This window comes from Centroberyx gerrardi, chromosome 1 (genome assembly GCF_048128805.1).
Source record: "Centroberyx gerrardi isolate f3 chromosome 1, fCenGer3.hap1.cur.20231027, whole genome shotgun sequence".
Taxonomy (NCBI): domain Eukaryota; kingdom Metazoa; phylum Chordata; class Actinopteri; order Beryciformes; family Berycidae; genus Centroberyx; species Centroberyx gerrardi.
Genome location: NC_135997.1, coordinates 7880255 through 7906615, shown reverse-complemented (window position 1 = coordinate 7906615; position 26361 = coordinate 7880255). Strand labels below are relative to the sequence as shown.

General features: G+C 41.2%; 4 protein-coding genes across 6 annotated transcripts in view; 3 read left to right on the top strand and 1 right to left on the bottom strand.

Moving 5' to 3' along the window:
* afg2b (AAA ATPase AFG2B) overlaps positions 1–3633 on the top strand; it is a 5329-nt gene extending 1696 nt beyond the window's left edge. Inside the window, exons 4-11 of the mRNA XM_071901509.2 lie at positions 277–561; positions 832–1017; positions 1180–1338; positions 1752–1961; positions 2072–2299; positions 2415–2549; positions 3117–3242; positions 3402–3633. Coding sequence (XP_071757610.2) covers positions 277–561; positions 832–1017; positions 1180–1338; positions 1752–1961; positions 2072–2299; positions 2415–2549; positions 3117–3242; positions 3402–3539 — 1467 coding nt within the window. The 3' untranslated portion in view covers positions 3540–3633. The remainder of the gene's footprint in view (positions 1–276; positions 562–831; positions 1018–1179; positions 1339–1751; positions 1962–2071; positions 2300–2414; positions 2550–3116; positions 3243–3401) is intronic.
* A 591-nt stretch (positions 3634–4224) lies between these two features.
* coxfal3 (cytochrome c oxidase associated subunit FA4L3) lies at positions 4225–6524 on the top strand. The gene is made up of 5 exons (XM_071901514.2): positions 4225–4338; positions 4453–4513; positions 4758–4846; positions 5077–5137; positions 5428–6524. Exons 2-5 carry the CDS (start codon positions 4475–4477, stop codon positions 5494–5496), a joined length of 258 nt encoding a protein of 85 aa, XP_071757615.1. The 5' UTR covers positions 4225–4338; positions 4453–4474; the 3' UTR covers positions 5497–6524.
* A 3175-nt stretch (positions 6525–9699) lies between these two features.
* On the bottom strand, positions 9700–20247 carry slc30a4 (solute carrier family 30 member 4). Of its 2 annotated transcripts, none has more exons than XM_071901464.2 (8): positions 20134–20247; positions 19116–19676; positions 17853–17999; positions 15754–15907; positions 14647–14875; positions 13528–13633; positions 13190–13324; positions 9700–11365 (listed from the first exon to the last, which is right to left on the bottom strand). In XM_071901464.2, the coding sequence occupies exons 2-8, from the start codon at positions 19507–19509 to the stop codon at positions 11211–11213; spliced, it is 1320 nt and encodes a 439-aa protein (XP_071757565.1). In that variant the 5' UTR covers positions 19510–19676; positions 20134–20247; the 3' UTR covers positions 9700–11210. The 2 variants fall into 2 exon arrangements, with proteins under 2 accessions (XP_071757565.1, XP_071757566.1); XM_071901465.2 differs by having other exon boundaries at positions 19116–19648; positions 20134–20238.
* On the top strand, positions 20224–25391 carry bloc1s6 (biogenesis of lysosomal organelles complex-1, subunit 6, pallidin). 2 transcript variants are annotated; one of them, XM_071901467.2, is made up of 6 exons: positions 20224–20433; positions 20691–20791; positions 21034–21196; positions 23333–23420; positions 23513–23599; positions 24466–25391. In XM_071901467.2, the coding sequence occupies exons 2-6, from the start codon at positions 20728–20730 to the stop codon at positions 24583–24585; spliced, it is 522 nt and encodes a 173-aa protein (XP_071757568.2). In that variant the 5' UTR covers positions 20224–20433; positions 20691–20727; the 3' UTR covers positions 24586–25391. The 2 variants fall into 2 exon arrangements, with proteins under 2 accessions (XP_071757568.2, XP_071757567.2); XM_071901466.2 differs by having other exon boundaries at positions 20704–20791; positions 24466–25390.
* Positions 25392–26361: the final 970 nt, after the last annotated feature.

Here is a 26361-nt window from a genome sequence, read left to right as displayed (position 1 = left end):
TAATTAGCTTACTCATTCTATTGTGAAAATGTGACTTATATTTCTGTCCATTACAAGCTACAGTAAGCTGTGTCAGAGAGCTGTAGATGCTGTTGCAATTCCTTGGTCACTGATAGGGTTGATAAAAATAAAATAAATTACTTAATACCCATTCAGCAAGTGGAGATCCAAATTAGCCCAAACTAAACCTGGAAAAGACACAAATGTCTTTTCCAAATCAGAGTAGCAAATAGTGACTGTATAATAGTGATAGTAAAAAAAAAATCTCTGTTTTAGGTGGTGGGGTCCCGGCCGGGTGAGAGCGAGGAGAAGCTGCGGGGCGTGTTTGAGCGGGCGCGAGCTGCGGCAGAAGAGGGTCCGTGTGTGTTGTTCCTAGATGAGATAGACTCTCTGTGTCCGAGGAGAACAGGCTCATCGGCACCGGAGAACCGGCTGGTCGCCCAGCTTCTCACGCTGATGGACGGGATGAACCGGTCCGATCGCTTCCTCATCGTTGGAGCCACCAACCAGCCTGACAGCCTGGACCCGGCGTTGCGCCGGCCTGGGAGGTTTGACAGAGAGGTATAGATAATTAAATACAAAATAAAGAGAAAAATGGAGTCCACACACCACAAAATATAGTCCCCAGATAATTACTCCAGGGCTTTCTTTAGAAACAAACCATAACCTTAAACATCAATAATGTAATTATCTGGGAGCTATATTTTGCGGTGTGCAGACTCTATTTTTCTATTTATTGAGGTTTTCTTCTGTCCTGCACCTTCACACCAGCCTGTTTTTTGGATGTGCGTGTTCTATTTTAATTCTCTTAATTCTGTGTCTTTTCTTCAGGTCATCATCGGAGCTCCCACCTTGGCGCAGAGGAAGGCGATCTTGTCTGTTCTGTGTGAGAAGATGCCAGTGTGTCCCGGTGTGGACATGGCAGAGCTTGCACAGAGAACTACAGGTTATGTAGGAGCGGACCTGAGCGCGCTGTGCAGGGAGGCCGCCATGCATGCCATCCGACACAACTCACAGGTAAATACAATACAAAAACAACGCATCATATTGAAACATAACACTGTTGCTTGACTCCTTCTAGAGAACCATTTTAATCTCTCCAGAGTCTTTTGTATTACCTTTTAAATGAATAAAATAAATGACTACATGTGTAAATTTGTGTTGACTTGTTGTATTCAGGGTTCAGGAGAGCAGGCGGTGGGGATGAAGCACTTCCAGGACGCCCTGAAGACGGTGCGTCCCTCCTGCCTGAGGAGCAGCCTGGGCCGGACTGAGCTCTCTCCAGTCTGTTGGGAGCAGATTGGAGGCCTGGAAGAGGTCAAACTCAAACTCAGACAGGTAGCTGAGTGCCAGTGACTTGATGCATGAAGAGAATACTTGAGACTTGACTTGACTTGGGTTCTGGTGACTTGGGACTTGACTTTGACTTGCACTTTGATGACTTGGTTTCTAAAGTCTTGACAAAAGATCTGTTTGTGTAAATGACTTAGATTGAAAGTTTTGAGATTTTAAGATATTAACTTGATACTGAACTCTTGATTTGTTCTGACTTGACTTGGTAATCTACATTTAGACTTGGGACTTAATTGAGACTGACATTGATGCCTAATGATGAAGCGCTAATGTATTTCTTGTGTATTGAAGAATAGTATGACGAGAAGTAATGATAAAATATGTGTATTTCTGGAATGAATAGTATGAGTAGCAATAAAATCTTATTCTCTGTCAATTCCCTGTTTCTGTACCTCAAGAGCATCGAGTGGCCGATGAGGTTCCCCGAGGCGTTTGTTCGTCTGGGTCTGAGTCGGCCCCGCGGCGTGCTGCTGTACGGACCTCCAGGATGTGCTAAGACCACGCTGGTCAGGGCCGCAGCCGCCTCCTCCCACTGCGCCTTCCTGTCCGTCAGCGGCGCCGACCTCTACTCTCCTTATGTCGGAGACTCGGAGAAGGCTTTAGCACAGGTACGGATATATATCGTCTTTTTACAGTCAATAAGCACACCTCACATTTGACCATCTGTTCCCTCTGTAAAGTCCTGTTCCTGTCTGTCCATGTGTTTGTCCACACGCAGCTGTTTCGCCAGGCCCGGGCTTGTACTCCTTGTATCCTGTTCCTCGATGAGATCGACTCTCTGATCGGCTCCCGCTCAGACAGTCGGACGCCTCACAGCGTACAGACTCGCCTCCTGTCTGTACTTCTGAACGAGCTGGACGGGGTCGGACTGAAGACGCTGGAGAGGAGAGGGACAGAGAAGATGCTCCAGGCAGAGGGAGTGGAGGAGGGTCACACACAGCAACAGGTCAGATATTGGGGGAATGTGTCCTCACTCCTCTATTCACATAATAAAAAATCTGATCAATATGAAGCGGTTTAGTGAACGTTATGTGCTTTATGTTTTTTTTGTTGTCTTGCAGTTGGAGTGCCAGGAAGTGTGCAACAAAGAAGTGATGATTGTAGCAGCCACCAACAGGCCAGACTGCTTAGACAGCGCCCTCCTCAGGCCTGGAAGACTGGACCACATCATCTACGTCCCACCGCCTGACCAGCAGGTAAATCATCTGTTGGATTCATGATGTGGTTCCTTATCTTAAAGACCCACCATGCTACAGTACATACCATACTCTACAATGTCATGAGTTCAAGTCCTGCCTCCCCTCTCTCTTTCTCGTCTTGTCAAATGGAAAATGAAACAGAAAGCCCGAAAGACTCCGACCTCTGACTGAAACCAAAGGCCTCCAAAGGGGCTGAGCTTAATGCTTGTCTAAGTCCACTTCTGGACTTAGACTTCCTCTCTTTGTCTCCCTCTTTATATAATAGTAATGATCTTCATCTTGATTTATATAGCTCTTTTCAAAACAGTTACAAAGCACTATACAAAGATTAAAAAAAAGAAAATCAATGGCAAAAGCAATAAAAGAAAGGTAAGGGAGTTATAAAGCATGGCAAGAGAGCAAAAAAGAGGTTAAAAAAAATAAAAGGTCATAAAAAAAAGTCTATAAAAATGAGTTTTCAGAAGTGATTTCAAAGATGATTCTGTCTCACTGTAACCTACAAAATGCACAGATAAAATGTGATTGACTGTGTGTGTGTGTGTGTTTCTCTGCGTGTGTGTTCAGGCTCGTCTTGCCATCCTGAAGGTGTGTACAGAGACGATGCCCACGGACGCTGATGTGTGTCTGGAGGAGCTGGCCGCCCAGACTGAGCTTTACTCTGGAGCCGACCTGGAAAATCTGTGCAAAGAGGTAATGTGTTGAGCAACTGAAAGCTTTCTTAAACCTGGTTTTAATACCTGTCCTTGATGTGATCCTGCTCCGAAATGTACCTTTCCATATGCGGATGTAGACAGAGAGATTAAGGAATAAACATGTTTAGCAGTAATATTGTTTGTTTATCTTTTCCAGGCTGCTCTGTTGACGCTGCAAGAGGAGAGCATGGAGGCCTCTGCTATCAAACACAGATACTTCCTCCAGTCCCTCAACAAAATGAGCCCCTCTCTCACCACCCAACAGATCCACTCATACCAAACCGCCCACAGATGACACTCCTCATATGACCAGTGGCACCATTCTTGTGCATGGAAAGACAATTGAGTGTATTGACACTCATAAGCTGGTTATGAAATAAAGTGAGCAAAACCTGTCCTTTTGTGTCCCTTGGTGTTCTTTTTTACTTACAAGTACTTGAAATGACGGTGGTGAATTTGTAATTCAATGCATTCTCCTGTGCTGAATTAATCTTGAGGTGATTGGTGGAGATGGAAGATGAAGAGGATAATGATGGCAAAACACTTTTGCTGTAATGGCACCCAAACTCTGGAATAATCTTCCTCCTACTGTTAGAGCTGCAAACTCAGTTGAGTCTTTTTATTCAGGCTTTCAATTGATTTTATCATTTTTATCATCTCTGTTTAATTTCCTACTGTATATTTTATGTTTGTTTGCTTTGGTGTTCTTTTATGTTGAGTTTTTTAACAAATTATTGTTAAAAAAAACACATATACACACATATATTGTGATTATCCTATTATTCTTAAATTGCTGTCACCCCTTGGTTTTGAAAGATCCTATATAAATAAAGTCTTACTTCCTTACTAATAAAATCCTACTGCCCTTTTTCTTTCTGTTTCTTAATCTGGCCACAAGGGGGTGTTGCACACTCAGAAAAAATATTGATCATCAGCCAAGTTCAATCTATTGTAGAATTAGCCTCCACTGGTGGATTTCAATACAGGAAGCGGTGCCCGTCTACGTGCCTTGCACCTCGTATCACCTCTAGTCTAGTCTACTTCAGGCTGTCAGGATGCATTCAGAGACATCAAGGACTTCTCAGCGACAACAGGTGAGACCTGCCACATGCAGCTGCATCCCTGACCTGTTGCCTCCACTTTACTGGATGAACTCACTGCCTCAGAATATTTATTATTAATTGGAAATATGATCAATTCCCATTTAGGTGTCCGAGAGGAATTTCAAAAATGTCTGGATTTATTAAAATGCTGAGAAAGAAAAAAGAGGTGAGTTGTTTACATCTTTACTGTGTTTTACTGTGTAAGTGATTCCTGTTTGTAGAAATTAAAATTCTAGCCCATGCAGGACACTTGAAATTCTTTCTATTCTTTGTTATAAAATACTCAAATGTTATGTTATGGGATATATGATATGATATGATATGATATATGATATTGTATTACTAAATAATGCACATTATAAAATATAATGCACATTGCATCCTAAACACACTATTGCTGTATGTTCCAGTTGATCCCTCTAATAGGATTCATGGCTTTTGCTGCCACAGGAGCCGCCTCTGCTTCTCTCTACTTCCTATTCACTAAACCTGATGTCATGTGAGTCTTAATATGTTTTTTTTTTTGTTTGTTTGTTTGTTTTTTCTCATTTTGATCTAAAATGTTCCAAGGTTGGATTTTTATCGTATCAGGTAATTTAAATAGCAAGCGAGATGTTTATGTTCCTGTTTTTCATATTTCTTTCAGCCTCTGGCATGTCAAATTTGCACATATTTATTTAGGAAAAAAGCTATGCATAATGATGCCACATTTTTATTTGTTGTTTCTAGTTTGAATAGGACCAGAAACCCAGAACCATGGGAGAGATTAGATCCATCCAAACCCCAAAAGGTAATCTATAACATTCTTTTTATGTCTGGATGTTTGTTATTCAGCCTGCCGATTCATATTGGCATTGAAATAGGAGCAGAATCTGCCAGAGCTGAGCTGAAATCTGCTGAGTCACTGGGGGAGCACCGCTATCAAATTTGTCCCAGACGCTCATCATGATATTGATGTTGCTGCACGGTGGTCTGTGTGTTCCCCTGCAGCCACTCAAGTTTATGCCACTTTTAGTGAGTGCTGCACTACTTGTAGATCAAGTGTAGCCCAATATATTGTCTCTGGCTTTTCCCCCGCAGCTTATCACCATCAACCAGCAGTGGAAGCCAGTCGAGGAGCTGGAGCTGGTGAAGAGCCTCACCAAGTAAAGGCCAGCCAGATCCCGGCTCCCCTGCACCCCCACCCCCCCATCAGTCTAACAGAATCCTTTCTGCACAGACTAGGGCGCTTTGACATTCAGTGTGCGGAAATGCTTCTGCTACACCGGTGGGGGCTCAGCCTGCTGTGTAGCGGCCCGGCCCAACGACATCCACAACAGCAGAAATCTGTGATTAACGGATGCTTATACTGACATGAAGTGCGTGTGAAATAAGGCTATTGTGCTTTGGCTTGCTGTGATTACGGATATTGATATTTAATAAGCTGTGATGTTACATATGACGAGGCAGCTAACAGTCCTCACAGCAACTTAGATGCTCTTACCAGAGATGTAAATGTACTATGTATCTAAATGCGCAAGACTCACAGTGTAACATCGGTACTTGATATATAATAATTACATTAATAAATTATTACTGTGAAAGACTCGATTTTTCCTGTATATACTGATATAAAAATGAGTGCTTTTGTTATCCATGTCCAAGAAAGTATAAACATAGTTCTGCATTAATATCGAGGGCTTGGAGCCAAAGGGGCGTAAGTGCGTTATAGTAGATTTTACAGAAGAGCCAAAACAATTTTTGATAAAATTGGATCAGCTGCCGTTACCACATACTAAGCACAATATTTTACCTTTTTGTGTTATCAGATTGAGCATTACTATAAAAACAATATTGCTACAGTTTAAGTTGAATTATATATGTTAACTTTTTTTAAAATGGCAAAAGAGTGAAATACGCCTTTTTGGCACAAACATTGTCCCAATACAGCCATGCAGAATATGGGCATATGTAAGTAAACAATTGTAAAATACATTCATTTTAATACAAATCTAGCAATTACACTTCAATCAACACTGAAATATAAAACAAGATCAGAATGAATATCTTTATCTTGAAGTAATGCTCAGCAACTTTCACCAAGGCCTTTAAAATTGTAGGCTACATGGAACATATCAAATTGATTGATACATTTTTTCTGTTAAAAACTTTTAATAAACCTTTTTAATAAACCTCTATAGACATAAGAAACAACTTTTGATTCTAAACTACTACTTTTTTTTCCTTTTGCTAGTATAATACATTTTTGTATGTGTCCCAGGACACATCACTTATTGATGTGTCCCGGGACACATCACTTATTGATGTGTCCCGGGACACATTCAAAGACCTGTAAAACTCCTCATAACTCTGAGAGATAACTTCAGCTACCAGCAGTCTTACTACCAGAGCTCATCTTGACCAGTTCACACTCCTAACATTATAAAATAACATTTTGAATCTATAGGCCTAAGTATTTCATGGGAATATTAACTTATTTACATTCATCTAATATTGACCTAGAATATGAATTAGGATATGAATAGGATACTAAAAATGATGTGATCATGCTGCCATGCTAGCATTACTTACGTCAGCATGCATTTTGAGTTGACCTAAGTGCTGTTAGAATCCTCTACCCACAATGCTTGTTCAGTGTCAAAAGTGGGGTTTTGCTTGGTGTCAAAAGGGCGTAAGTGCAGTTACGCCCTTTTGGCAGCAAACAAAACCCTACTTTTATTGTTATGGCTTTCAGTTTTTGTTTAATTAAAACTTATGGGTCATGATTTCAGTTGTGTCCTTTTGGCACTGAAAAGATCTCACTGAGACTTTTCAATTGATATATAATACTCATATTTGCCCAAAATCGCACTTACGCTACTTTGGCTCCAAGCCCTTGATATGCACTTTCACTTTTTTAGACTGATATCTTTGGTCTAGTCTAGCTAATGTTAATATGTCCTGTCTGCCCTTTCTCTGCTACCCCCAAAAAACTGTGTCTGATTTATGAAGGCAATGCTAATGAGTTGGGGTTGGGTTGGGGAGGCACTGCATCCCCTCCCTTGACTTAATTAATCCGAAAGGCATAATGGAAATCCTGTTTATGGTATCTAATAATCTCTCTCATTAAAATCCCCTCCATTTAAGAGTTTATTTAAATGTTGTTATTACATTCTTTTACTCTTTTACTCTGTCTCTCTCATGACAGATAGCATGACACTTAATCAATACCAACCTGCCTGCAGGTTATTTAGTTAAAACTTTTCTATTTCATTTTCTGATTTCTAAGTCACATTTAAAAAAGGCTGTCAGTGTTGTTTGCATGTTTTTTGCAGACAGGCAAGGACTGATGAGTTGGTGCCAGTACAGCTATAAAGTAATTACTCTCAACTGAGCAATGGGCAAATGCACTCATCTGCTCAGTTTACGGCTGTGTGGGCACTCAGCGCTCCTATTGTGTTTGATAACAAGAGACAATCCTCTTACTGTCATCTCCAATCTCAGAAGAGAGCAAGAACATCTGAAATCCCTCCCTCCGTCCATCCCTGATCAAAGTACTGTTGGTGCGCCGTGAATCTTAATGGATTTCTCTCAAATTATTTCTGAACTAAACATTATGTGTGTATGAGAGAGGGAGAGAGAAAGAGAGAGAGAGAGAGAGAGAGAGAGAGAGATATTCAATATCAAGCAATTCATCCTGACTGGGTGTTGTTACCTTCGTGTTTGTTTAACCACGCCCTGATCTCTCTGTTTGAGTTACTATATTATCAAGGAACCTATTTTTCTTATCTGGTTTCAGTTGCAGGTTTTATGTCAGTTTTAAGAGCATAACAACAAGGTTTGAACACACCTTACAAAAGGGTAAAAACATTCATGGTTCATCTATTTTCTCACTCGTTTGACTTTCTTTCAAATATCCTTTTTCTCTGCTCTTAGACACTACATGGACGCTGCCAATTAGCTTTCATGGCTTTGGAAAATGTATGCACCTTTCAAACTTGTGAGGAAGAAATACCGTGGACAGTCATTGGTATTATGGTCAGAGGCCATGTTTCAATATTTTAATGCTTCTTCCTTTCATGTAATCAAAGATTATACATGTGCAAGCTACAGGCAGAACTCTTACTTGCACCTAATAAACTAAACCGAAAGGTTAGTTAAAGGAAGGAAGAAGGCAGAGGAAGGATGTAGTGCAAAGTGTCGGAATTTGTGTACGTGACTGGACCACAGTCATAAACTCAGACATCATGTCACCACCAAACCACGCCCATGTCATGTGACCAGAAAGTCATGTTAGTCTCCATGTGTTGCTATAAGTAGTGTATTACTCTGTTAAAAGTACATGACAACACTTGGGAAATGTCTACTCTTTTGTCACGTCACTTATGTAAGAATCACAAGACTTCCGTGAACTTGTGGTTGCTCACTCTCCTGCAAGTAATCAGTTTCTAAAAATATCCATATTGTTGCTATACCGAAATCGACTGTAATTGCTGCTTCAGTTCCAAAAAGCCACTATCGACCCAGAAGGCTCAGTATTTTATAATGCTCCAGAGTGAAGCAGGACTGTCAGGTGGATGCTGTAAACCCTTGGCTCTGTTATAATGCAAATAAAGGAGTTGGCTGGCTTTGGCTGGTTGCTTTTATGCTCACCCAACTGTTGCCTGGAAACCAGGACACTCCCAGTTTCCTCATACTCTGGTTGTCAATAATAAACTCTTAATTTGTCTTCATTTTGAGTATTGACTTTGTGTCAAAAGTCTCATTAACAGCAGCCCTTCTGTCAAAGTTTCAAAGGTGTGATAAACACATAATGCTCCATTATATAATGGAAACGAGGACAAACCCAGTCTTCAGTATTATCCATCATCCATTTAACACTAAAATCACAATAATTCCACAATAAAACTAACAATTCACCCTTGAGAAGTTAATCAAAAGCATCCGTCAGCTTCAGTAAAATGACACCACCTAGTGTTGAGGATCAACAGCAACATGGCTAAACCACAGTAAGCACTCAAGTCTGGCAAATCATTACAAATTCACTGAGTGTTCAAATTGATTTCCAATGTTTTTTTTATTCACGTCAGTATTCTAGTTAAGAAAGTCATAATCATGTGATTAGTAAAAGGAAGCATGGTGGAGGCACTCTCACAACTGATAATACAAATGTGGATGAAGAAACATATACAACAGTAACTAATTCAGATTCAGATTAGAGAAGAAGCTTTCAGTTTGGAATGTGCAAATTACTGGTTCAGTTTTGCAGAGCAAAACGAAGCCTCAAGTGGTTATAACACTAGTTCACAAATTAAATACAAAAACTAACCCTAACCTCAAGTTGTCCAGAAATATGAGATGTTCAGAGAAACAAAAGATCAAATATTTTATTACAAACAAAAACTGAGAAACCCAGTTCATGATTTCCCTTGATTATTAATACCAGAACAATGGAACGGTTTAGAGTGAAACCAACCAGAGCCTGAACACTTGACACAGAAAACATGATAACACTACTATTGGCAAACTTCAAAACTCACACTGTTCCTCGTGAAAATATTGCCACTCTGAAACACTGAAAACCCCCAATTCTGTCAGATACTGTACTGATGTGTCAGTGTGTGATATGAACACATTAATGTAGTACGCAGCGTATAGTTGAAACCACACTGAATCATTCCAGCCACTGTAGCATTTAACATTATCCAAAGTCAGTTACACTTTGATTGTCAGTTGCCTGCTCTCCCCCACAATAAATTACTGCTAAAGAAACTTGTTACAGTAAAAAAGTTGTGTTATTTTAAGTGTTGGTCAGTGTAGGGCTGGGCGATGATTCAATATTATCGTCTTTCAATGGAATCATATTGTGACAATATGGTGATTCTGGGATATTGCGACACACAATTCTGCTGTCTAAATTGATAACATGCAAATTAGATTTAAAAACTGACAAAATGAGGTATGGTAGGAATATTATTTGAAAATTCCAGTTTTGTTTGACATCACACCTAACATTATCATTCGATCCAATGGTATGAACATTGTTTTGATTATTTAACGTGATTTTTGCATACGTGAGCCGTATCGTGATATATATCGATATCAAAAAATGATATTGATTTCAGCCATATCACCCAGCCCAAGGTCAGTGCAGCCAATTCAGACAACTTAAAAGAATACAAAAAAACATCTTTTGACAAATTCCGCCATATAACAGCCTTTGGCAAAATAATGTGAGTATGATTAGGTGCATATGATGAGACACTCGACTCCAATAACAAAGGCTGGGAAACGCACTGCCTCAGCGATGCCGATGACACAGTGGTGAAGAGTGCAGCTCGCTCTGCGGTTACAGCAATCATCAAGTAACATGAGGTACCTTTTCGTTTGCTATCATTCTTAGTAAAATAAAAAAAATAAAATCTTGAAATATACAGTCCACCTAGTAACAAACAGTAAAATTACATCTGATGACATTACATCAGTTGTCAACAATCAAATAGTAGAATACAAAAAAGGAATAGAGTTTTAGCTATTGAAATAGGCTTTAATGGTGATTTAAGAGCATGAATTTTTTCCTTTTTCCTCCCGGCTGAACATTTAATATTCAACCTCTTTTCTGAAAGCTTTGCGAGCATAAGATAAAAGACCCTGGAGGACGTAGCGCTCCTTTAAATAGAAATGTGCATCTGCTATCGTTCCACTGACTGTCCTTTGGCACAAGTGTTTGACTTCGTCCACTTGCATACACACTGGGGCTCCTGCTGTGGCGCGGAGCTGCGACAGCGGTGAACCATACTGGCCCTCTGCATAGTCTCTGCCTTGTGGCTCCGTGAAATGCATTGTGTGTGTGTGTGTGTGTGTGTGAGAGTGTGTGTGTCTCTTCAGGCGCTGGGCAGCTGGCAGTGTGCACAGGTGTTTACTGGCCTCTGTCTGTGTGTCTGGACCTGCACTGTGCACCTGGTGAGACCGTAGGTGTGAAGCAGCAGGTGGCGGGCCTTGGCCTGGACGTCCTCCCAGTTGCTAGCACTAGAGGGCGCTGCAAACACAGAAACACACAATTGAAGCCAACTATAAAAGCTTGAATGTCAAGTAGAATCAGAAATACTTTATTGATCCCCGAGGGGAAACTGGGTTACACTGCAGTTGCTCACATTCTAGAAGAGAAATATGTGGGAAAGAAGTGGGTGTTTTTGTTTGTTTTCTTTTTACATCAGCAATCCCATAATCTTATAAGAACTCCTTCATCCCAACCGCCATCAGCATTTTAAACAAACTGTGAAAGACATTCACACACTTATATCATGTCATATTTGCACGTTGCCACATGCACTTTTACCTTATGTATGTTTTTAACCCTTATGCCTGTTATTTGTTTTTATGTGGTAATGTCTTTTTTATGAGCCACGTCAAAGAACATTTTGTGATCGACAAAGTTTTCTGAATCTGAATCACATGTTGAGATGAAATGCCAATTAACTGTATCCATTTTGTAAGCTGAATAGATTCTTTAAATGAAAAAAGTCATAGAAAAAAAACCCAGTATCAACATGCCTTCAGAGAGTGTTCATCCCCCGGGTTTGTTTTTGCATTTTGTGTTGAAGCAGCCTGAATTCAAACTGGATTAAATTTGAATTTTTGTCACTGATCTACACACAATAATACAGCATTTTTTATTTACAATTTTTTTTACAAATTAATTAAAAATGAAAGTCTGAAATGTTTTGTGTCATTAAGTAATCCTCTTTGCAGAGACACTCCCAGTTGAGTAAAGGTGCATCTAAATTCGCTTGGATGTCCTTGACATGTCTCTACAACTTGATGGGAGTCTACCTGTGGCCAAATCAATTGATTGGACATTAGAACAAAACAAATATGTCTTCAGCAGCAGGGACTGGGAGACTTGTAAGGATAGGGGAAACAGAGAACAAAGCCAAATACAGGCAAATTCTTGAGGAGATCCTGCTTCAAAGCGCTAAAGACCTTAGACTCAGACAACAATTTCTGTTCCAACAGGTCAGCGACCCTCAGCAAACAGCCAAATCAACACTGGAATGGCTTCAGAGCAAGAATGTCAAAGACCTTGAGTGGCCCAGCCAAAGCCGAGACCCAAATCTATTGGAAATCTGTGGATTGACTTGAAGATGGATGTTTACAGACGATCCCCATCCAACTTGACCGAGTTTGACCAAATCTCCTAGGTAGAATGGGAGAAAATCCCAAAATACAGACAGACGCGCCAAGCCGATACAGACGTATCCAAGAAGCTGTAATCGCTGCCAAAGGTAACTCTCCCAAGTATTGACTTGGGGGATCGAATACGTAATGAAATGAAATATTTCTGTATTCCATTTTCCATTTTTAAATCTGCAAAAATCTCTAAATACAGTTTCAGTTTCCCGTCATTACGGGTTATTTTGTGTAGATTGTTGACAAAAAATCTAAATTTAATCCATTTTGAATTCCGGCTGTAACATGAAAAGGTTGAATACGTTTGTGAAGGCACTGTACATGCACTCCTACTTCAGTCTTAATGGGATTATGAGAATACTGCAATTATGACATGGGTCATGTAAACACCTTGATCCAATTGTTAATATAATGAAGGACATAAACTATTAATATATCAATAATAAAAGTACATGATTGTTCAAAAAAGGAATGTTTACATTCCTTTACTATGCATGTAAACAGTTTAAATAATCAAATAACTCAAATTTAGTATATATACTAAATATACTGGCAACTATTACAGTTTTGGCTGAACGGAAATGCAGACATTCACTGCTGTTCACTAAATAGTACTTCTGTAGACATTTCTTATTTCTCTTTTTGTATGCACTGATGTCATGTGTCCACTCACAGAGCTGCAGATGCACCAGGGCGGCAGTCTTATCAGCAGTCAGCGCCCACACGTTCAGCTCATCCACTGACTGGACGTCCTCCAGCTTCAGGAGGTCCTCTTTGATTCGCTGAATGTCCAGGTGCCTCGGAGTGCCTGACACAGCAGGAAATCCACCGCCGTTAGACTCCACACACGTACACACCTCAATAACGCACTCACACCCCTCTCATAACAAGTTTCTGTACAAAAAACTAAACAGCAAAATCTCTCAGCACTCCGGGACCGAGACTGGAATCTACTGGGAGCATCAAAGTATCAATAAAGTGAGAGGTGAGGAAAAAAACATTGACTCTTACCTTCAAGTACGATGACCCCCGTGTCTCGTATGATGCGGAGAGTGGTGAACAGTACCAGAATGGAAAAGACGTAGGTGCAGATGGGGTCCGCCAACTTATACTCCGGCTGTGAGGTCAGAGGGTTACATCAGATCAACTGAAATATTTTTTTTATTTCTCTAGGGAAAAGTAGTTGCAACTAGGGCCCAATAGTCACATAACAGTACATCACAGACATATCACTCTGTCTGTTTGTTGGACTATAACTCCTTTAGGGCCTCATTCATCTAGTAATAGTCACAGTCCACAGCCTTCCATGACCTGATTATAGCGTAATGAGCAGAAATCCACAGGAGACGTCTCTGACATATACCTGAATAGGGCTGTCACTTTAAATTCAAAAGTCTAATTTAACGTTCAAATTTGCATACCAACATGAGTTTGGAAAATGAACAGGGAAATTACATTTTTAATATAAATAAATAAATAAATAAATATAAAATATACAATAAAAAATGCCTGTGTTGGCCTGTTTCTATAGAAACACTGTAATGTCTTTCTCAGTTTTCTCTCTGTCACTGCTGTAGATTGATTGATCGATTGATTGATTGATTGATTGATTGATTGATTGATTGATTGATTGATGATTTAATTTATGTGTCATACACCACATGGTACCCAGCCCATATGGGCTTACAAGACACAAAGACAGCACACAGACAGACATAAAGAAATAAGAACCTGTAAGCTATTCTGCTACCATGTAGTCTCTGTTTAGGGCCAAATAGAACTCAAGTTTACTTTATCTGCTTATGCCATGGCGCCCCCTTGTGGATAAAAATGAGAAAACATGTGAAACAACTAATTACTGGCCACTGGATGTTTAGCCTTTAAAACATTTTTGACATGCTATTTTGCAATTAATCTCAAATTCATCTACATTTCTTCTCCAAAAATTGAATTTGATATTTTGTTAAAGTGACAGCCCTATACCTGAATTCATGTGTGGTACAAAGCAGCAATCTTGTTTTATAGACAACTCACAATTGGGAATATCACAAAATTGCTTAAAGCTAATCTTGGCAAACAGTAAACAACTACTGTTGATGCTAAAACCAGAGCGTGAGAAAGGCGAGGCACCTTGAAGCGGACGATGTAGGCAGCTATGAGCACCCCAACACTCTGGACCAGGTCTCCCAGAGCGTGGATGAAGGCGGCCCGGACCGCCAGGCTGCCGTGCGGCCTCTGCTGCTGGCCGGACCCAGCCGGCTGGGAGCCTGAGCCGGCCGCGGGGCCGTGGGAGTGACTGTGGGAGTGACCGTGACCGTGGGAGTGGAGGTGGCCGCTCTGGTTCAACAGGAAGCCCATGCTGAAGACACACAAAAACAAAGAGGAAGGGATTATTGTTCTGAGCAGCGACAATCAGAGGTGGAGACTTAGAGTCACAAGACTTGGACTCGAGTCAGTTTTAACTGCTTGAGACTCGACTTGACGCATGAAGAGAAGACTTAAGACTTGACTTGGATTCTGGTGACTTGGGACTTGACATTGACCTGTACTTAAGATGACTTGAAAAGATTTATAAAGTCCTGACAAAAGATCTTGTGTTTGTGTAAATGACTTAGAATGACATTTATGAGATTTTTTCCACCAGACGACTGAATTTAAATTCTATTTTCTGAATTTGTATGGAATGATTGAATTTATTGAAGTTGAAACTGATTATAGAAATCAAACTCATGATGTTTTTATACTACTAAAATGATATTGCATTTAAAAGTGCTAGATATATTGTTTTCTTTCAGATATTAATTGATACTGGACTCTTGATTTGTTCTGACTTGACTTGGTAATCTACATTTAGACTTGAGACTTGACTTGGGACCCGAGCAAAGTTGACTTGGTCAGATGTCTGTCGACAATCTATATATTTTTGTCAAGCTGACATTAGGACTTACTGTCCAGGGCTTAGAAACTGCAACAATTGTTCATTCATCTACCTACCACTGTGGTCAAACATTACACACTGAGGATCAGCAATTAAACTACCTAAAGTGCCATAAAGAAAGTACTTTGGATGAAATTGTTAATTTTTTGCTGATACACAGACAGGACAGGATTGAGCCTTTTTCCGGATCCTACAGTTCAGGTCTAACTTTGCGAAACCAGCCCTTCATTTTCTATAGACAGACATTTCACATGTAGTGCAGCGAGAGTGAAGTGTGTGTATATGCATGTGTCACTTACATGAGGTTGACAGCCACCCCAACAGCTGCAGTGATGAGCATGACATCGCCATCTATGTTGAAGTCTTGGTGCACCGTCCTCTGAACCGCCTCATTCAGCAGGACCCCCGTCAGGATGTAGATCAGCAGCACGCTGATCCCTGCCGAGACCACCTCTGGGACAGGAAGTCAGAGTCAGCCACATATACCAAGCACTAGGGATGCACCGATCCGATACTTGGCATCGGTATCGGGCCGATATTGGCCTAAAATGCTGGATCGGACATCGGTGGCAGCTAACGTTATAATCCGATCCAGAGCAATCAGTTCGAGCCCCCGGAGTAGTAAACAGGCGTAGTCGCCTGCCGTAAAACATGCCTGAGTTTGCACGTGACGCGACACGAGTGAGTGAAGAAGTTGGAAAAAGAAAGCGAGCATGCAGGCAATGTGCTGATGTAAACATGTCAGCGGTTGGGAATTATTTTAGCCACAAAGGGATGCTAGATGGCTATGCCATTACTAGCGTCCCAAAGATCTTTATCCAACTCACTTTACCAAGAACTTCATCTGGCGACGCCTTCCAAACGCCTGCTCCTTAGCTCAAACTTACATCGAGTGTCCTTGGGCTTAGTATCATGTACACGCCACCATAAAGGTTTCAATTAAGTCTTCCGTTTTCACAAAACGAAGCTTTTTGGAGATGGGGACTAAAGCTAATGCTACCGCGCTGATGACGCTGACGCGACCTGTGCGTGCGTCAGCGTCAGTGACTGTCAACGCTGTCAGTGAACGGAGGAACAGGCTGACAGCAGAGAGAGGTGAGATGCTTCTGTTTCTGAAGAAAAACCTGCCTCTTGTCCTTAAGTGATTAAAACTAGACTAGACTTGGCACACGCTGGATGTTATGCCCAGAAAAAGCCTATGTGTAGCAGTATTTTTTCTGTCAGTTATTCACACTAAAGAAGAGGAAAAAAAATATAAGCAAAGGCTGTATGGTTGTTTCAATATTGTTTTGTAGCAGTATGCACTGGTCAGTTTATTGCTCTTTTGCACTTTTGTGAGTTTTTTTGCACTGTATCCCTATATTGCAGCAATCTTTTATATATCCTAGGAACTGTCATTCCTATTTTGGTCAGTTCTTTTGCCCTGCTGCTTTTCTTTTTTTTAACAATAAAATTATTGTTCCCATGTTATTTACATGTTGTATGCAGCTGTGTAATTACAGAAGAAAAAAAGGGGTCAATATCGGATCGGTGATCGGTACTCGGTATCGGTTGATACTCAAAATTCTGGTATCGTTATCGGATCGGCAGTAAAAAAAACGGTATCGGTGCATCCCTACCAAGCACACTCACATGAACAATGGAAATAGAAGCCGTGGATAGGCTTAAAGACCCGATGAAGTGGCATGGAGAGCGTGATTCACTTCCATGTATTGATGGATTTCCCAAAGAAACACAAAGTTAGGATGGGAAGGGCAGAAGTGGGAGCGCCAACGTCAAACCCACTCAGATCAAACATGGACAGCAGTTTGCACTCGGTTGTGGAGGAATATTCTCCGCCTCCGTCGCCCCCCGTCTGGGAGAAGAGTTTTCGGTGGCGTGCAGCCAAAAACAAAAAACACCTTCGTCCCATCTAGCTGAACTCAGCTTGCACGCTAGAAAAAAAAAACATACCAGGGAGTGGGGGGAATAATTCCAATGGTTATCAAAATTTCATTAAATTTTATATACGCCCTCGAGTGCACGATGAGTCATCAACAGAAATGTGTTGTTTACCGGAAAATGTCTAGAAATCCAGCAACATTGGTTATTTTTAATTTCATGGGGTCTTTAAACAGGTAGTGATCAGTAAGGAAGAAAGAAACAGTTTGTGCTTATTAAGTGAATCTAAAGCAGCCAACGGGTTGCGAAGGCATCCTAAGGTCAAAGATGTGATTGAGGTAAAATGGGATCAGATCCAGCTTGAGCACTGCTGATCACACACATTCTTCTTTGAACATGATCCATCTGCATCAAATCCTCCTGTATTTGGCCGCCTCATACAACAGAGAGACAGAGGGAAGAGAGAAAGCGGGAGAGGAAAGAGGAGAGGGGACGCGGTCTGAAATCAGAGACTTACCCAGGCGATGCAGTCCGAAGGTAAATCGTTTGGTGGGCGGTTTGGCAGAGAGCCAGAGGGCCAGCAGGGAAATCAAAATGCCCACCAGGTCTGTGAGCATGTGCAAGGCGTCGGTCATAATGGCCAAGCTGTTTGCCACATAACCACCTGAATACAAAACACAGTCAGATCATCCAATAAAACACAAAGTCAACATTACAGTAGCATTAGCTAAGGTCCATCTATGCTACTTGTGCATGTATGAAGTATCAGGAAAGACAACATGTATGAGATATAGATCAATGGGGAAGTACAAGGACAGAGGGGAAGAAACCATCTCAAACCATGAGCCATGGAGGACGAGAATATGCAGGTTTTCGTTCCAACCAAAGATTACACCTGGTGATTTCACCGATTAGTTCCTCTTCTCTGGTTGAAGGTGAGCTAATCAGTGAAATAACCTGCTGTAGTCTTTGGTTGAAATGAAAACCTGCAGACTCTTGGCCATCCATTGCACATAGTGTGAGAGGGACAGGTGGATTGATTGTGCATTCATGTGCTTGTGGGAAAGTCCGACATCTGGGACTTCCAAGTCGGCTGCTAAACAGCGTTGCATTCATGTGCTATTTTTGTCCGAAAATCAAACCAGGAAGACAAACAATAAACAAACAGACTTCATTCAAATAAATGTTGGGTTAGTCTGGCTAACTACAAACTTGCAATAAAGGAGCATCTATGTGTTTTCTTACTGTCGACTGACACAAAACTTTTCGCCTTGTTGAGAAGGTTAAAGGTCACCATTGCGTCATAACTCGGAAACTTGGGTAGCAAAATTTTCTCAGTTTCCACCTTAATCACCCGACTTTGGAGGGTGTTCATGTGAAATTTCCATGTAGGAAATTCTTTTTTCTGATATATCCAATAGCACATGAACACACAATAAAACGAATACAAGAAAACTTTGGATCCTTCACTTGCTAGTAAAAAAATTAATTCTAAAAGGCAGTGATCCAAAAAGAAAAGCAAGGCACTCTGTCTCAAGTGGAAATAAGATTAAAAAAAAAAAAAAACATGGGCTGGAGGGCTTAATGGGCATAATCATGGGGACACAAACTGAAGCAACCATGAAGCTGATGAACAGCTGTTTAGCTGAATCTGATGTGTTTAACTGGACAGCCTGTCTGTCTCTGTGACATCTCTACTTGTTCGCCATAAAGCTGACAAGACACTGATGCAAGAGCAGTGATAATGGTTAGGTACTGGTGTAACTCTGCACCTTCTTACCTACAAGTTCCCCTATCATGAAAAGGAAATAGAGCACAGCTGCGATGCCGAGCTTCTTCATCACCCTCCTCTGCTTGATCCTCTCCCTCTTCTTGGTGCAGTTGTCACAGGGGTCCATGTTCAGTCCCGGGCTGCCCAGGCTGGAAGAAGAGCCGAGCAGCGAGTCATCATCATCCACCACCACCGTGTTCACCGCCACCCCGTTCGACGGAGCCCCGGCGGAGTAGTCCGACATTTCTCCAGAGACAACCACTTTCAGTTTGTTAAATTTGGGAGTTTCATCCTCCACCAGCTCGTCGGAGAAGTCAAACGGCGCCGTGTCGCTCAGGTCCCAGTCGTCTCTCTCCCTCTTGAAGGCGGACCGCACCTTGCTCATGAAGTTCGCACCTGCCATCTTTAACTGCGGGGAGGTGGTTTGAGCTGGGGTCACTGTGGGTTTCTGGCCTTTACGGAGGTCAGTGGGAGGTAATCATTCACATTCTTCTGTACTGCGCGCTAGCAAGCCTGCTGTCCTCTCTTCTCCATTTTAGCGCCTGGAGGACAAACCACCCAGCGGATCAACTGTAGAAAGGAAAGTGATACCAAACGATCACATAAGCGTCCACGCCTACACACCAAACCTCAGCAGTGCTAACGACTTAATTTTTATCAGTGCCGCTGTTAAATACCACCGGCCATTCACTAAAAAAAATCATGTGAACTTAATTTTGACAGACCTGCTATGCTAGCTATCTAGTTGGTGAGTGAATATGCTAATTCTAAGTGCTGAGGAAATTTACAGCCCCACTTGAACAGCTAAACCTTGAGTACATTCGTCATTTTAATAAAGGCAAACTGACTGAAAATAATTGGCTGGATATTGCGGAATGTGCGACGACAGATGAAAAGTTCACTAACGTTAGCCTTGGCTACAGTTACCAAGCTAGCATAGGCTAGCTTGCCTTGTTGGTTGTTCGCGACAAACAGCAAGCGCTTGTATTTTGTCGGAGTTTGTTGAGAAACAGACAGTCAGACTTACCAATAACCGGGCTTTTCGCCTCTACAAATGTATCTCGTTCAATATTAAACACTGTCATTGTAAAATTGATGTAAACATTGTACCCGTGCCGCTGCCTCCCAACCCGGAAGCAACACTAACAAGTTTGGTTTCATGCGCAGTCACATGAGTGACGTTGCCAGTCACATGATGTTTTTTCAGACGCAGCAATTGATGATGGACAATACTTCATAGCCTAAAACCCTCACATTACCTCTGCCTTTCATCAACTATATACGACACCTGACGCCTACAACTACCGTTAAACAGACTGTCTAACAGGTAAGCTGGTGTTGACTGAGGTAACGTCTGTTAGCGCTCAGATTTGTTGACTTACAGCCAGCAGGCTGGATGCTGCAGGGTCATCAGGCTACACAGCATGAAGCAGCTGAGCAAGCTAAAACTTCAGCATGTCGATGCTTACTCATGCTGTTTTGATAAGCTGTGACCCAAATAGTTTTTTTGACTGGTGTTTTCCATCGTGGTCGTGATAAACGCGAGAGCTAGTTAGCTGTCTGATGCTTGGTTCCTCTTTTCAGTTTTTGCAAGCAGTCTGGGTCAACAGTGTCGTGACGCATGGAGGCAGAAGGAAGGGAGGATGAGGGGCCTTCGTCCCACAGTGAGCATCCCCACAATAAAGGTGTGTGCTTTCACAACAATACTTAACCTACTCTCTACTGGTCTACTGTCTGCATCTGGAGGCCTGATTTGAACAGGGTGCTTGAACTGTGGCTCAGCTGATTTCAGCTACAGCCTATGCAACTACATTCATGCTATTACCATCAGACCACTAGAGTGGATGCTAATTGGTTAATTTAGTCGGTGAGGTTTTGTGAAGAAATGATAAATGCTTTGTTCACTTTTTTCTTTCATCTCTAACAGAGCTCAGGTTGACACCACAGGAGTCACTGTGTCCTGAGAGCTCGGGCCCTGCAGAGGAAGTCGTGTTAGTGGATCAGGAAGCAGTAGCAAAGCTCACAGAGGGATTACTGTCCCACTATCTGCCAGATCTACAGAACTCCAAACAAGCCCTCCAAGAGCTCACGTGAGTATTCCCAGGAAAGCTTAATGACACATTACAATTGGAGCTGGTGGCAACACTCTTCAGCCTGGCTCAAACCAAAACCCTCAGTTTACTAGCACCATGTGACCACAAAAATGCAATAGGCATCCCCTACTAGGGAGGAAAACTGGGGTAGTGGCAAAGTTGGGGTATATCATGTGCCATGGAGGGCAGGTCTGTGAGCATGTGCAAAGCATCAGTCACAATGGCCAAGCTGTTTGCCACATAACCACCTGAATGTAAACACACAGTCAGATCATCCAATGAAACACAATGTGAACATTACAATAGCATCAGCTAAGGTATATCTAAGCTCCTTGTGCATGTATGAAGTAGAAGGTGAGACAAGTATGAACAAGTATGAGATTAGACGGGTATGACTCCCTGCAGATATCAGGGGAGAAGAAACATATCAAACCATGAGCCATGGAGAGCAGAGAGTTTGCAGGTTTTTGTTCCAACTAAGACTACAGCAGGTGATTTCACCAATTAGTTCCTCCTCTCTGGTTGTAGGTGAGCTAATCAGTGAAATAACCTGCTGTAGTCTTTGGTTGAAATGAAAACCTGCATACTCTCGACCCTCCATGACACACAGTTGCCTATCCTGGGGCTACTTACCCCTCTAAACCAGTGGTTTTAAATCCTGTCCTCTGGACCCAGAGTACTGCTGGCTTTCTATCCTGCCAGGTAGTTAATTGCATTCACCAAGTGTAAAAAGTCCCTGATTACAATGCTAGAATGAAAACCAGCAGGGTTCTGGGTCCTGAGGACCAGAGTTGAAGACCACTGCTCTAAACTTCACTCATCACAGAGACCCCAAATAGAGAGCAGGGCTCCACTTATCCAGGTCTCTGTAGCACTGGAGCCGACGGTTTATGGCCGCTGGCAGGCACTTTTTGCCCAGTACTTGCCCCCAGCCTGGCTCAATCCGGAAACCCTCTGCTCTCCAGTGCTGTGTGACTTGTCTTATTCAGTATGGGACCTGAAAAGGATCCAATTCAAATGGCAAAGTGGAGGTATTTCAACTTAGGAGTGAATTTATATCATGGGGCCATGTCACTGCTAAAGGTGGATATGGAAAGGGACGGGCCTTTGTTATACCTTGCTTCAAAGAATCTAAATTTGATCTTGGAGGTTTCATTATGATGGTGAAAATAAATGATCTTCCTCACAAAAGTCTGTAGAGATTAGAGAGATTTTACTTTTTTTTTTCTCTCTATCCCTTCCCCCTTCCCCAGGTCCTTTTGTCCTCTTGCCAGGCCGTTGTTTGTTCTGAATTGACCTGCCTGGTTAAATAAAGGTGAAATAAAAAATAAATAAAATAAAAATGTATGTGGAAGATGTAGGTAAAAAAAAACGTACATGCGTACATGCAAAAACACTGGTATGCAGTACAGAAAAAAGAGGCACAGATAATCATGAGCTGTACAGAATTGGATAGGTGAGTTTCCTTTATTCTGACTATGATGATGATTACAAGTTTCAGCATCAGCATGCTGGCCTTCACTTGTAGGTATAAATGAATCTAAAACTACCTGCAGTGTCTTTCGCAAACTTGGTGAAATTCTGTGAGACCCTACTAAACATTTTGTTATTGTCTGAATGATTATCACATTACATTTTTTCCATCTATTGTACATCTTGACTCAATTAACCATCAGGAGTCTGTGTGCTGAATGTTAATCTATTACTTAAACAAAGATGTCACTGTCAAACTACTTAGTCTTTCTTTATATGGCCGACAATATAATTAGACTGTCCATCATATTCCTTTCCATCCATCTGCCTCTTATAACAGACAGCAAAGGAGAGTGTGGCAATTTATAGTTAGCTGATCACTCAAGAGGAGTTGATAAAATGTGTTATACCATGCCATACCATGACAAAAAAATATTCTCATTCTTCAATTTTCTGCATTACGTTGCATTAATAATTGATGATATTGACCCAATAATATCTAGTTACTGGACATTGCTGACTGTTCCACTTGTCCCCTCAAATTTAGTCAGATTTTTCATTTTCAGAATCTTACATTATCATTTTAACATGTCTTAGGTTTTGGTGAAGTGGTGCCTGTGATTACATACATTTTTTGTTCTTAATTTTTGTCTTGACCAGGCAAAACCAAGTGATACTGCTAGACACACTGGACCAAGAAGTAACCAAGTTCAGAGAGTGCAATGCCCTACTGGACCTCAATTCACTGGTATGTTTGGACTATGTTATAATCTAATTTCTTTGTACTCACTACCCCTGCCAGCAGTCATGATTTCTAATCCAGTTTGTTGATGATATTAGTTTACAGAGGCAAAGGTTTACCACAATAAACTGGTGAACATACGGAAAGAGATGATGATGCTCCACGAGAAGACGACAAAACTAAAGGTATCTGTCTGCTCATCAACTTTTACATGACATGAGTGTTTTGTTAACATGCAAGATGGATAGATTGACTACATTAATGGCTTGCTTTATGATTAGAAGAAAGTAGAGCTGGGTGATAAGTCAATATTATCGTTTATCGTCTTTCAGTGGAATCCTATCGTGATGACATGGTGATTCTGGGATATCGTGACACACAATTCTGCTATCTAAATTGATAACAAGCTAATTTTATTTAAAAACCGATAAATTCAGGTGTGGTAGGAGTATTATTTGAAAATGTCAGTTTTGTTTGACATCACACCTAACATTACCATTCGGTCCAATGGGATGAACATTAATTTGATTATTTAACATGCGATTTGCATACGTGAGCCATATCGTGATATTGTTTTCAACCATAATGCCCAGCCCTACGAGAAAGGTTAAAGTATGTGGATGATGGATACAAAGTAAATAATAGATACATTGATTGATTAAATGTCGACTAGGGCTGCAACTAACGATTATTTTCATTGTCGATTAATCTGTCGATTATTTTCTCGATTAATCGATTAGTTGTTTGGTCTATAAAATGTCAGAAAATGGTGAAAAATGTCGATCAGTGTTTCCCAAAGCCCAAGATGACGTCCTCAAATGTCTTGTTTTGTCCACAACCCAAAGATATTCAGTTTACTGTCATAGAGGAGTAAAGAAACCAGAAAATATTCACATTTAAGAAGCTGGAATCAGAGAATTTTGACTTATTTTTCTTAAAAAATTACTCAAACCGATTAATCGATTATCAAAATAGTTGGCGATTAATTTAATAGTTGACAACTAATCGATTAATCGTTGCAGCTCTAATGTCGACTGCTCTTCCCTCTCAGAAAAGGGCTTTGAAGCTGCAGCAGCAGAAGCAGAAGGAAGCGTTGGAAAAGGAGCAGCAACGTGAGAAGGAGCTCGAGAGAGAGAGGCAGCTTATTGCTAAACCTGCTAAAAGAACGTAGGATCACCAGCGACAACTGCTGTATTAACTCTACCATTGCCAAGAACACCACAAACCAAAGACATGGACTGAATCATTGAATGCTGGTACATCCCACACTATCAACCTCTGATGACACACACACACACACACACACACACACACACCTGAGCGCTCCACTGAGAATGGTAGAGCTTACTCAAGAGACTTTCGCAGCCTTCGTATGACGACCAGGAGGGGAATCGGTGCGTTGGCTGTATATTTTTTGTCAAAGAAGAAGTGTTAACCTTTACATCTTGGTGCTGGGCCTCATGTCTTGGTTCTATGCCCTATCAATGTTGAATGTTATAGAACAGTCTGTTGGTAGAAATCAGATACGTCTGCATTAAATTTTCTTTCTGGAGTCCGGATATTATGATAATGGATGACAATGTGTTACAGTGTTGCCCCCATCATACGCTGCGTCGATTTAAATTTGTTTAATAGGCCTTTCAAGAGGTTTCTATGCACTGTTAAGCACTTAAGGCCAGAACGCCATTGTTTGTACCATTAATAATAAAATCAACACAGCTTGGTTTGTAGTAAACTGACTTGCTCTTACATTTGTTTTACCTTCCTTTCAGTATCCACATGAAAAAACAGTGGGGAAAGGTCTTCCAAGGTAGCCCAAACATAAATACAAAAATAAACAGATGGGAAGAAATACCTTGAATGCAAAAAGTGAAAGTTTATTAATGCTATATATACATGCACAAATGAACAGCATAAGTAAGCAAGGACCACAAAAAAGGTGTATATACATAAGTGGTTCAAACTCAAAGCTCTTACTCAGGCAGTATTGATGATCCTGCATATGTGTTTTTGTTGATTTGCGCTTATGTTGCATTAATAAACTTTCACTTTTTACCTTCCTTTTTGTGCAACATCTTCTAAGCTCTTCACAGTGTAAGAGTATTAGTGCCTGTCTTAAAGCTGTAGTCCTGTATATTACTGTTGCATACATTTCTGCATAAAAAAATCATGAAATATGAGCTTGTGAGTTCAAAGTTTACTGATAATGTCGAAGGTTGAGGTCTTCCTGTGTGTATTTATGACCGGTTCCTCATTGTGTGTGTTCTAGAGGAGCCATTTGTCCGCATGTTTGTGTATATGAACCATGGTGTAAACTTCCTCTTGTTCTCAGTCCTGCTTGTGTAACAAGTGATGATACAAACTGTGTGAAGCAGTACAGTCCACTAGATGTCAGCAGAGGCCTGCTGTATGTCTGCATCACTGGATCTAGATCAGGGAGGGGTATTTGTGCCGTGGATGGCAGACTGTATGCAGGTTTTCATTCCAGCCAAATACCACACCAGGTGATTTCACTGATAAGCACACCTACAATCAGAGTGGAGGAGCTAGTCAGTGAAAACAGCGGGTGTAGTCTTTGGCTGGAATGAAAACCTGAAGACTTGGTTGCCCGTTCTTGATCTATGTACTGGTTAGGTCCTACAGTCCTAGTTGGCTCCACTAACAGCTGCAGCTCTTTCCTGATAAACATTAAATTATCACTGAATTGGTAAACACTCCACAGTTGTTGGCAACCAACATTGTGCCTTTTCACACACATTTTAGATACTTTAATTTAAAACACCATTATCACATAGCAGCAGCACAAATGGGACTTTGTTGACAGAAAAGTAGGTTACATTCCTCACCATCCCAAGACAGCCATGTGTCTGTCCCACCTCCTACAATTCACATAAAACTCTAATTTTACTCTTACTACTACAGCAGGAAACTCATTCAAAACCAACAT